The following is a 12718-nucleotide window of genomic DNA, read 5'->3' on the forward strand; positions in this document are numbered from 1 at the left end:
CTTTACTGTCGAGATGCGCATAAGTCACATGCGATTTATCGTGCAGCCCTATTGCAAATTAAAAATACAGTCATTGGAAACGTTTTATGTAATGAAGTAAATCTAAATAGGCCTAATGCTGTCTAAGACTTTTCATATTTAATTAACTGGCAAAATAATCACGATTATGGCTACCATGATTACCTAAACTCTACCTAAACAGGTTCAAAGTCTATGCAAGAGGGGTGGGGTGACGAAGGCTCGAATGTATCCCGACACTCCAGCTGGGAGGAAGAGGAGAGTGGCACTGGTGTTTGGGGCAGTCGGGGATCTCAAAGCAACACATACAACTCCGGGGGCTGGGGGCAAGGCCAGGGGGCCAGGAGACTCAACGCTAAGGTATGATGGGAGCTCTTTTTGACCTCACCAAGACTTTTTTATTTTGGAAATCTATCGACTCCTAAGTAACCCTTTGGTTTGTCCCTTAGAGCCCTCTTAAAGGTAACAGTGGGGACTCATGGGCATCTCCTGTGAGTCGGCAGTTCTCAAACATGAGCGTTACGGTAAGCTAGTTGCTACCACTGTGCTGATCTGCTCTTGTGTGTTGCTGCAGATCTGTAGAAATATGCTTTATTTTATTTTTAATTTTTTTGTCAGGATGAAGACTCCAGTATGGGTCACGATAGTAGGCACGACAGGAGAGGAATGAATGATGGTGAGATGCGGAGAGGCGGCAGGACTGGGGGAGCTTTCCGCTCACAGCCTTCCAAAGAGATGCCATGCGGGGAGACCGGACCTTACCTGGACAAGGTACTGAGACACATCCAATCTCATCTTCCCTGGAGGACAAAGAAAGTCTCATCTTATAACAAAGATTCCATGACATATAGGTTAAATGCAGAAACCCTCTCGAGAACAAAAAGCAGCTGGACTTATTGCAGTCCCGAGTGACCCTGGAACAACCTGAGGATATGAGATCAAATTTATCTGATACTACTCACTTTTCACAAGTGATAATATCAAATACTGTTCTGTTTTTTTGTCTTATTTGATAAGCAGTTTCACTCGAAAGTGCTTTACCATACGGAAGTCCATTGCAGCTTCCATTTTATGCTGGTTAAGTACCTTGTTCAAGGTCACAAGTGTAAAAGTCCATAGCTAGATTTTTAAAAACCTTTTAATGCCATAAACTTTATCTGTTGCACTTCTTTGCTGTTGTTTTGAAGGTTGGAGGTCATAGTATGTTTGGCGGTGGTGGGATTCCTCCACTGAGAGGGATGCATCAGGCTGGTGTGCACCCCTTAAACCCTTCCCCTGGGATACGAGCACAAGTGCCTCCCCAGTTCCTGCCTCCTCAGGTCAGTTAGTGTTCTTGGATTTAACACTGGGATAAATGGATGTTTATTAGTGCACAGTTATATCATGGTTCCTCCGTCGTTCTTCAGGTTCCTGGGCCGATGCTAAAGCCAATGGCGCATCCTAGTGGAGGCATGTTCCCTCCACAGCTTTCCCCCCAACACATCGCCATGCTTGGTGGCATTCATCCACACATGCAACAGTTTCAACTAGTACGTATCACATTAAGGGCCAGATTTACTAAACAGGGCAAATTAGCATTAGAGCGCAATTCCATAAAAGCGTCGATGGGAGGGGAAAATTCTGCGGGTGATTTACTAACAATACGCACATTAACCCTCTAAGCGCCAAAGTCTCAAAATTGCGACAAGACGTCATACTTCATGAAATAGACTGTAGTTCCTAATATGGTGTAATATCTCAGTAATGGCAGACAAATTAGTACTTCGATTCTAGACCAAAATTGTTCGAGGAAATAGCAAAGCAAGTGAGCTATCGTGTCATTGATGTGGAAGCAGTCCAGTTCATAGCGTCGGAGTAAATTGTGAGATTCGTGAGAGAAAATCGCAAATGGCTAATAAAAAGTTGCACCGTGAGGATGTGTTGCAAATGTTATTCGCCGATTCTGACTCTGAAGGGGAATATTTGCCTTTTAGAAATGATGATTGGTCGTCTAATGATCGTGCTTCTCCTGGTACATCTTCACATGCGCAATGGTGCCGCTGTAAAAGGCGAGAGTGTTCACGAAGCACCATGAAGTGATCATTTAGAGCCTTTGCCCAACGGGGATGGGGGTGGCAGGGGTGGACGTGGTCGTAGTGTCCATAGGAGAGCTGTTGCTCTCTGATGATCGGCCAGATTGTGTCGTTTGTTCTGATCGCGCACGCTCAAAGGGCCGCCGGCAGACATTACAGGTGCAGTCAGTGTGGGGTAGGTCTGTGCGCTGTGCCATGCAATGAGAAGTACCATACTCTCAAGAATTATAAACTGTCACCTAGATAACTGATTGGGCAGATAGCTGGTCAACTGATCAAAAAATAGGCACATGTATTTTACTATGGCACAGTAATATAGTAATAATTTAATACTTTCTCCTGTTTTACTGTTTTTCCTCTTTTCCTGATCATTTGGAATGAGGATAAAAGGACAAAAAAAACAAACAAAAAAAAAACATGCAAATCAATTCAATATCTACTATTTCCTGAATATTATGAAATTCGAGAGGGCCGCCTCCTGACGACGTCATAATATGCAAATTAGACGAGTATATTTACACCCCACATAAACTTTCAAGCATGCCCAACATTTTTCTACTTTGCAGTAGATCTCTATCTTTAAGCCCTTTCAAGCCACAAGCTTTTGAAATCTTGATGTCAAAATCCAGCATTTTTCCCAAAAATCCTGGCGCCTAAAGGGTTAAAGAACACAGCCAGAACTAGTGATGTGCGCTACAACTAATTTGACTGTCGTTTAAACAGAAGTTTTGTATCCGACTAGTCGACTAGTCTAAAAGCTAGAAACCCCCAAAAAATGGCAAAAGAAAAAAAACTGCGTGTACAGCCTACACTTGAAATACTTAATCTTTGCATCACACTGTCAAATCCCTCAATGAAATCTGCTAAAAACAGGTCATGATTATGCCGTATGCTTGCCTCACGTTATCATCATTTAATTTTAGGTGGTCGTTAAACAGAAAATAAGGAAGAGCTTACACCCAACATAAACCAGTGCATAGCTTATTTATTCAGATCAGCTGAAGCAATGCAGAAATGGAAAATAGACTGACAGAATTCTTCATTTTCATATAACGTTAGCCAACATATTAAAACACAAGTCAAAAACAATAGGAAAGTTTATCAAGGAATGGCATTAAACGGCTTTTAAAAATGTACTTCATGTTGGCTATATCGTCTAAAAACAAAATAATGCTTGGTTTACTTACTCAGAGCATGCGCATTTGTTCAGTGAATATAACATGTTAACGTGGTCTGGCGAAAGACGGGACTAGAGGCGATTCTGCACGTGAAAAAAAACCCGCGCTCGGCAGGAACTGAAGTCACAGGCACACAGAGAGATAACTACAAGCAAGCAGACAGTTTCGAAAAGAGCCTGGAAATCCCACACCACCAAGTGGGTCTTCGAGGAATAGACGGCGCGGATGGAATCGCGGACCGCAGCGGCAGGTTGTAGTGTATGAAATGATTGACATTTGCTGGCTTTGGCTGCCTCCAAGCTAACGCATGCGTGCCTGTATTGAATATGATTACGCATCACTCCAGTAGAGTTAATGTAAGCCAAATTTAACACAAAACTTTTCCGTTTCCTTCTAATTCAAAATAATCCCACACCTTACTGGTTCGTTGCGTGGTCATTTTGAGCACGCCGCCACTGACATGAAGAAAAGGCATGCGAGGTCTGAGGTAAAAATTTAGTTTCTGCCCAGATACACTTTTAAAAATATTTATATTTAAATATTTTGATATTTATTATTTTTCAAAAGTTTTATTTTAGCTTGTTGTTAAAATGTTTTAAATGTAGCGTTAAAATTATGGTAATTTTTTTTCTCTCGTGTAATCGACTATTGATTGCAGTGTCGACTAGCAGGAGCTGTACCGACTAGTCGACTAGACCCGCACATCCTTAGCCAGAACATTTCCATAATGACCAGCGCAATCTACTAAGAGCAGCGCAAATTAAAGCCTGCTTTAAGACATGCTTTTTTTGGTTGTTAAATAATGGCGCAAATACCAGTAATATGACGAGCGCAAACGTTAGTAAATCGCGTTGCGTGATTAATTTTTATACTCTCCTCCCATAAATTTTGTCTGAAAGGGAAACTTCTACAAATGCATGTTCAATAAGGTCAGGCTCAAAAATAACTGTCCATGCCTTTTCAGCGCTAATTCTTCACTGCGCGTGTTTAGTAAATCCTGACAGTACTATTGTAATGCCAAAAGATGGTTTGCGCTGGCGCAAGCTGTTAGTAAATCTGGCCCTTAGTCCTCAAATATAACGTAAGGCATTTAAGAAGCATCGTTTTAATGTTTTATATACATTTTCTATTTCAGGCCTGTCAGCTCCTATTGCAACAACAACAGCAGCAGCAGTTTCTGAATCAGAGGAAGTTTCCTCCTCCTGTAAGACAACAGCATGACCCGCAGCAGGTACAGACAGCATAACTGCTCTAGCAAATAACACCACAGTGCCCCCTACTGATTCAAACCTGTAAAGCCTGCCAAATCCAATTTGATATGGAAATTTCTAAGGCTTTTAAATAATCCACATGATCAAAACTGTTGTGCACAATCAGTCAGGCAACATAAGGCATGTAGCATGTAGATTGATAACTTAAACACTTTTATATCTAAAAATTATGGAAGCATATTCTTGACGATTGTAAGACCTGTTTTCATTGATTTTCTCTACTTGGCATGCTGGCAGATTTACACTATATGTATATAATGAAGTCAATATAACTCTATATAACACGTTTTAATATCTCATTCAGTGTTGCTTCTAAAAGCGGAATGCAAATATTCATGCGTTGAAAACATTTTGAGCCTGTTTCACTGTGTGAATTCTTTGTAGTTGGCGCGGATCATGGCAATCCTACAGCAGCAGCAGCAGGGTGTTGGTGGGCCTAAACTCTCACCTCCACCCATGGGAGGACAGGTTCCCAAACACCCAGACGCACATCTCCATTCACTGGGCATGAATGCCCACAAACAGCCTGATGGACCAGTGCATGCAGCCATGGGAGGATCTGAGCTGCACAGCAAAGCTCCTGCTGCTTTCACAGGTGAGGACGTCACCACCTCAAACAAACAAATCAGACATTTTGGACTATCCAACTTTTTCTTGCCGTAAAAATGGGCATTTGTAAATTCTATGGGTCTTGCTTCCGGTCTCGTCCGCGTCCAGCTATTTTTAGCTGTACAAAACAGTTTGTTTTGCTGCTTGATATTGAAAATTTGTGTGTCGTATGATATTATTTTAATGAATTATCTTAATTATGAGCACACTGGTTTGTAGTGCAAGCAGTTTTACCGTTTACTGCATGTTGTTATTCTTCTCGTTATTTATCAATGAACCGGAAGTCTCACCCATAGGCTTACTTCCGCGTTGAAGACAAAGGTGGATAAAGCATGTTTTATTGGTATGTGCTGCTTTAAATTATATTAGGGAATGGTTTTATTTAAATTTTTCATTAAATGTATAGTTTTTTTTTGTTTTTTTGTTTTTTTTCTTGAAATTTTGTCACCTCAGACGTGTGGATGAGTTTGTTCATTGGAACAGATCTGGAGAAATGCAGCATTACATCACTTGCTCATTAATCGATCCTCTGCAGTGAATGGGTGCCGTTAAGAATGAGTGTCCAAATAGCCGATAAAAAAAATAATAAAAATTACAAAAATCAGCAAGTAATCCACAGGACTACAGTCTGTCAGTTAATATCTTGTGAAGTGAAAAGCAGTGTGTTAGAAAACTCATAACCGTGAGCAACACTTTGAAGTTTAAAACAAAAAAAAATCTTAGTCATGGATTTGTTTCTTACAAGCATGCAGCTTTTGGCTTCACAAGATGTTAATTGATGGACTGGAGTGGTGTGAATTACTGTGACGTTAAATCGTCAATTCAGTTGATTGGACGTCCTTTTTGATTAGTAAAATGTAATTATTATTTAATTATTAAAAAGGAAAACCCAGAATTTTAGAAAAATAAAAGGCGATTTCATAGGCTCCTGTGAGTAGGTGTTAAACTCTGTGTTTGTGTGTTCAGGGCCGGTCAAGCAGGGCTCCTCGTTCTCTCAGTATGATGTGTTGGGCGGCAGCTGGCACAGAAGCGCAGGTGGGAAAGTCGATGTGTCTCCTGCCAACCCCACCTGGCCTCCAGGTAACATTTAGATCATTTTATTAGTGATTTCCCTCCTTTGAAATGGTGAAATTACTTAAAGGAACACTCCGCTATTTTTGAAAATAGGCACATTTTCCAACTCCCCAAGAGTTAAACAGTTGAGTTTTACCGTTCTCGAATTCATTCAGCCGATCTCTGGGTCTGGCGGGAGCACTTTTAGCTGCAGCTTAGCATAGATCATTGAGTCTGATTAGACCGTTAGCATCTCACTCAAAAATGACCAGAGTTTCGATATTTTTTCTATTTAAAACTTGACTCTTCCATAGTTACATTGTGTACTAAGACTGACGGAAAATGAAAAAGACTCATTCCGGCGTAATAATCAAGGAACTTTGTTGCCGTACCATGGGTGCAGCAGGCACAATGATATTACGCAGCGTCTCTCACAAATATCTCCATGGTTGCAAGGCACGCTCCCTGTGCAAGCAGTGCTGCATAATATCATTTTATTCTCAGTGAATAGGAGTTAAAACTCCCATCCCACTGACACTACTCCAATAATAGGCCATGCAAAACACCAAAAAATACTGTCTTTAAAATATTGCCAAGTAACGTTTCAAACAACAATAAATTCAGAGAAGGTCTTTAACACACAAGCATATGGAAAAATACAGTTATGATATGCTTTTCATATGATTCCATCGTGTTAGTTTTGCATCAAACACAATGTAATTTTCAGCAATCGAGATCTGGCAGCAACAGCGCATTTTGGTGCTTGGGCGAGCGCTTCGTGGACAGCTTACCTCGTGCATGAAATCAGCTGCATAGCAGCAAAACACTGAGAACATGCTACAATCCTGACGAGTCACAGCTACAGAGCGGAGGCGCCAAAGCTGCGGAGAATCCGCTCGCCCGGAAGCTTCCGTAACTGACGTAGATTTACAGAAAATTACCGTTGTTCTTCAAATAAATAATTTTACTTACTTACACTTACTTACACTTTATTAATCTTTAAGTCACATCTCAAATGACAAGTGGTCAACTTATAATCATGTTTATATTAATTAGCCGTGAACTCATTCTCTCACGCCTGTTTCACACATTCTCCATTTGCAGTGCAGAAGCAGCACAGACTCATTGTGCTTTCACACAGGACGTGTTTGCAGTCCGTTCCTGATCCGCGGCTGTTTACCACAAACACAACATTTATCCATAATTTTGATTTCAAATCCAAACATTGTTGGCCTATACTGAAAGTTGGCCTATACTTTTATCACAGTAAAGTTACACAATCTTTCTTAGACATATTCACATTTAAACTCAATTAATATAAACAACGTATTAAATGCATTTAGCTATATATTTGTATATTAAGTTGCTCAAGCAAGTGGAAACAAATATTTTAAATTAAAACTTACCATTGACAGAAACAGTCGGCTCTCGTGCCTTTTATATTTAAATCTTTATTACAAACAGTCCTGCGGGTCTTAAATAACTTAGTTTTTCTACCTTCACAAGACACAAGTGCATATGTTGCCGTGTTTATCTAAAAGTGCAATTTTCTTTGTTTTAAACCTAGCTAAAAAGCTTGTGAAACACAGACATTAATATCTATTTTACCATGTCAATCCATGTTCATTTTTACCATGAACAAAGTGCTGTCAGTTTAATTCCGTGCGTGCAGCACAGCAAAAATAGACTCGGTGCGGAAACGATCTCTGCACTGCTGCAGACGCACCGCTCCTGGAACGCACTGCCGGACCGCAACCGCGTGCAGTGTGAACGCTTTAATCTGTTAACATGGGTGCGGAAAAAAATACGCACCGCATACGGAGTATGTGTGAAACAGGTGTCAGACAGCCTGGGTATGCGGCACATTTGCAGCTTATATGGATGGACCGCCACACACAGTTGAGGTCAAAAGTTTCCACCCCCCTTTCAGAATCTGCAAACTTATTTTACCAAAATAAGAGGGATCATACACAGTGCATGTTATTGTTTATTTAGTGCTGACCTGAATAAGATATTTCACAAAAAAAGATGTTTAGATATAGTCCACAAGAGAAAATAATAGTTCTTATGAAAAATCCTTCGGGTCCTTTGGTTTTCCAGCATTTTTGTGTATTTGAACCCTTTCTAACAATGACTGTATGATTTTGAGATCCATCTTTTCACACGGAGGACAACTGAGGGACTCATATGCAGCTATTACAGAAGGTTCAAACGCTCACTGATGCTCCAGAAAAAAAAACAAAAAAAACATGTATTAAGAAAAACAATGCATTACACACACACACACAGACACTTTAAAACATAGTTTACTTTTTTTGTAACCGGAAAAGCAACCTGCTTGAATTCTGATGCTTACAAAACCCCATCCAAAGCACATTCAGGAAATCCTTAAAATACGTTTTTTTAGAAATCACTTTCGGTCTGAATATAATGGAGTAGTGTCACATTTCACAGTAGCAGTTCTTGTTTCATTTAAAGTTGTATTTGACTGTTCAAGAACTGTGAGTGGGTCATTAGACTGGTCATATGAACAAATCAGATGACTTAAATACAGAGTCATTTTCATTGATACTAGAGTCATTTATTTAATGTTCTCATCACATTCAGTCCAGCTCAGCATTTCACCCAACATCAGGAGCCCCACAGACTTTCACATGTATTTCGTATGTTGTCTCACTCAGAGTTTCAGCCGGGCGTCCCGTGGAAGGGCGTCCAGAGCTCTGAGCCCGAGCCTGACCCCTACATGAGCCCGGCGGGAATGCTGGGACCCTCCGTGCTCAGTGATACCGAACATCATCTGCTGCAAGACAACACAGGTACTGAGACAGCGAGCGTTCATGTTAACAGCATGATGTGTATCGCACGATGTGTGCTTTACGTAACGAGTCAGGAGTTTATATCCGTGTTCAAGGAAGGAAAGTCATGTTTACTAGTTTTGAGAAGGAACAAACTAGATGTTCACCAGCACAACTTATAAAATGTGTCTTAATTTTAATTAATCTTACATACAGTTTGCTTGTTTAATTAACAGAACTCATGGGAATTACTATAATACGGTGTGTTTTTTTTTTTTTTTTTGGTTTTTGTTTTTTGAGGTTTTTCCCACTAATGGAAAACTGGGAATTTGAAATGTTGAAGTTGAATATTAAAATCAAATTTTAGGATTGTTTCCAGGCCTTTTAAAGAGAGAATTTACAGAGTTTAATATATTTTGAGTTTTATTTAGTTATATATGTTAATTATTTAAATGTTATAGAATTTTGCATATAATTTTAATGTATTATATATGCAGACTTTTAAATAATAATAATAGTAAAGGATTTTACATACAGTTTAACCCTGTAAAGCCTGACGTGAAATGATAGTTAGAAAAATAAAATGTTTGAAATGTTTTTTTTTTGTTTTTTTGCATATTTGATACACATCAGGCTTTTATGGCTCATATAGTCTGATGTATAGTGAGAATACGGAGGGAAAAAACAGCTCATTTTTATTCAGACACAAATTAAGCAAAAATATGCAATATGTGCTGATATTTATATGATCAAAAAGATGAAATTCTGAAACTCTTATAATGCAAATCAATGAGATCTGTTTCACAGTATTGCAGATACTTACATGAAATTATATAAAACTCAGTCTTCACACTATATCTCCAGTAATATGTCAGTAAGATGAGATTTAAATGATCCAAACATATAATGCAATGCAATCCAATGATGATTGAGAGATGAACACACAAATGTTCCTCAGAAGATGTGAGATGTTTTGGAGGTTTGTGAAGATCATTCCTCCACTGAGGATCAGTGAAAGTAAAGCTTCTGGAAACAAACGTTCCTCAAAAGATCCTGATTATCTTATTTGAGACGCTGTGATTTTTACAGTAAAAATGATTGATGGAGAATCAAGTAAAGCCGAGCTTGCTTCAGTCCAGAAAGTGTTCATCTGGAAATATGACTACAGTTATTCTGATGTTTACTTGAGGAAAATCAGTAAAGATTTGACGGCAGAAAGACGCATGAAGCACCAGCAGAAGGTGAACGTTTGTACAATTAGACTAAAAGAGTTTTTACTTGATTAAAAAAAAAAAAAACGATCAATCATATGACAGAAGGCATGTAGTAGGTTGCGAACAACAGTTTTTTAAATTAATTTTTTTGTTCTTTTAGAGGCCTTAGAAATTGGTTTTGCTATGAATACTTGAAAAAAGTAACCGTGTTTGACAGCCTGTCTGTCTGTGATCAGGGTCGAACTCTCTGAACACCTGTATGCCTTCACCTGGTGCCTGGCCGTACAGTGCCTCAGAAACGCCCCTCACTGCACACGGCACCGGTAACGCTGACTTCAATATACTAATCAAGGTTTTAATGAAAATGCACAAAGGTTTTAAGTCATTTAAATTGCAAGGACCGTCGGTAACATTGTGCATCACCTCTTAACATTTCCAGCTAAATACTCCGAGCTGAAGTCCAGTTGGCCGCCGGAGCCCATTGGACATGGCAAATCATGGCGGACCAATCGGAACACTTCTCACCTGCCCCGCCCCCCTCCGGGTCTCTCCAGTCAGAAGCAGCCTTGGTCGGGGGAGGGGCCTTGGATGCCTAGGGCATGGGGGGGCGGAGCCAGTGGCCCAGAGTCGCCCTATAAAACAGGTACTACACACACACACACACACACACACACACACACACACACACACAGAGAGTCACTTCCATATGTGATGAACAGATGTTTGTGAAGATCAACCTGTTCATGTCTCGTGATCTTCAGAGTGGAGCGATGGAGGAGCTTCCGCGGGAAAATCGTGGCTGTTACTGCGAAACCTCACGCCACAGGTGTGTACGAATACACACACATATTACTGTTCAAAGATTATAATGTTTTTAAAAGTATAATATTAGGCTACCTGAGTAATGATGCTTAAAATTACAATTTTCACATAGAAAACTGATTGTAAATGGTAATATTTCACACATTTTTTGTTTTTAATTGTTTTTGATCAAATAAATGCAACAATGGTGTATCTGAATCATTTGCTGCTACTTGCATGTCATTTTAAGAGGTTTTACGGTATTATTTTGTATTTAGTATAGCAAAGCATCATATTTTTGTGATTTCTTGTGGTTTGTGTTGCAGATCGACGGTTCGACCCTGAGGACGATCTGTCTGCAGCACGGCCCTCTGCTGACCTTTCACCTCGGCCTGACGCAGGGCAGCGCTCTGATCCGCTACTGCAGCCCTCATGAAGCCGCCAAAGCCCAGAGCGCCCTGCATATGTGAGTCACACTATCACACACAAACACGTGTTTACTGATATTATATGTGATGAGAACGTAGAGATGTTGTCAAATGTTTATATCAGATTTTCCAAAATATGCATTAAATATTTTCCGATTTAGCTCATCTCATATATTTTATTTGCATAGATTTATTTTTGCACAGATCAATCAAGCGTTCTCCATTTACTGATACTCTTTTAATGTCAAAATCAATAACTGTTTTATATATATTTACTGCTGTTAAATGACTGGTTGATGAGAAAACATGCCTGTAGCTGTAATTTGAGTTCAACATATCACAACACATGTCACATAAACATTTCAAAGCCGTTGATAAATATAATTAATGTCAAACATGAATGCAAGAAGTAAGTTTATTTATTTATTTTTTTAATAAATTGACTCTCAATGTTGTGTCTGCTGATCAGGTGTGTTCTGGGAAACACCACCATCCTGGCTGAGTTCATGAGCGAGGAGGACGTCGTCCGTTACTTCACACATTCCCAGGCCGCAGGGGTCGCGGGGTCACCTGAGGGCTCGCCCGGCTCTGACCCCGTCCCACGAGAGGGCGAGAGGCCCGTGGGCTCCGGGGCGGATGGAGATGCGGCGGTGGGCTGGCAGGGGCTGGACGTGACGCCTGGCTCCACGGTGGAAGCGCCGGGACTCGCCCTCCTCAGCCAATGGAGCAACAGCGGCGGGAGGGGGGGGAAAGGGGTCTGGGGGGGTGTGGCTCTTGGTTACCACGGCAGCAGCCTATGGGGTGCTCCTCAGTTAGAGGACAGCACAGCAGGGTTGTTGCCAGGCAACCTTCTTGGAGGCGGGACGGACAGTTTGTGATTGACAGCAGTCAGTTATTAAGATTCTGGTACGTGGTGTTTAAAGTGTGTCAAACTGCAAAAATAATGATTGTTTCCAAACATGTGGAAGCCCATGCATTATTATGGTTTTTCATTCTAGCTTTCGAGAACATTTAATTTTTTTTAACCCCAAACTTTTTTTTTTTAGGGCCATTAAGAAATTTGCTTGATGACATTATTTTGAATGACAGTTAATCACGTTTCCAGCTAGTTCTCATAATATATTTGGATGTTTTTATTCTTCCCCAAGTGATTTCCATTTGATTTGTCTTATGAATACAAGAGTGAGTGAGTGAGTGTGTGTGTGTGTGTGTGTGTATGTATATATATATATATATATATATATATATATATATATATATATATATATATATATATATA

The 12718-nt window shown here is 40.1% G+C and overlaps 1 protein-coding gene across 3 annotated transcripts in view; it reads left to right on the plus strand.

The window, feature by feature from the left end:
* The window catches only part of tnrc6bb.1 (trinucleotide repeat containing adaptor 6Bb.1), a 37434-nt gene extending 24755 nt beyond the window's left edge, over positions 1-12679 (plus strand). For 2 of the 3 annotated variants that reach the window (XM_058769221.1, XM_058769222.1), the window contains exons 7-20: positions 203-378; positions 468-542; positions 637-789; positions 1206-1337; positions 1425-1547; positions 4404-4499; positions 4924-5134; positions 6115-6228; positions 8883-9017; positions 10447-10533; positions 10650-10853; positions 10972-11036; positions 11338-11477; positions 11909-12679. In XM_058769221.1, coding sequence (XP_058625204.1) covers positions 203-378; positions 468-542; positions 637-789; positions 1206-1337; positions 1425-1547; positions 4404-4499; positions 4924-5134; positions 6115-6228; positions 8883-9017; positions 10447-10533; positions 10650-10853; positions 10972-11036; positions 11338-11477; positions 11909-12317 — 2120 coding nt within the window. In that variant the 3' untranslated portion in view covers positions 12318-12679. The remainder of the gene's footprint in view (positions 1-202; positions 379-467; positions 543-636; positions 790-1205; positions 1338-1424; positions 1548-4403; positions 4500-4923; positions 5135-6114; positions 6229-8882; positions 9018-10446; positions 10534-10649; positions 10854-10971; positions 11037-11337; positions 11478-11908) is intronic. The other variant, XM_058769223.1, reaches the window with a different exon arrangement.
* The last annotated feature ends 39 nt before the right edge of the window (positions 12680-12718 follow it).

The sequence above is a fragment of the Onychostoma macrolepis genome, chromosome 03 (genome assembly GCF_012432095.1).
Source record: "Onychostoma macrolepis isolate SWU-2019 chromosome 03, ASM1243209v1, whole genome shotgun sequence".
NCBI classification, from domain to species: domain Eukaryota; kingdom Metazoa; phylum Chordata; class Actinopteri; order Cypriniformes; family Cyprinidae; genus Onychostoma; species Onychostoma macrolepis.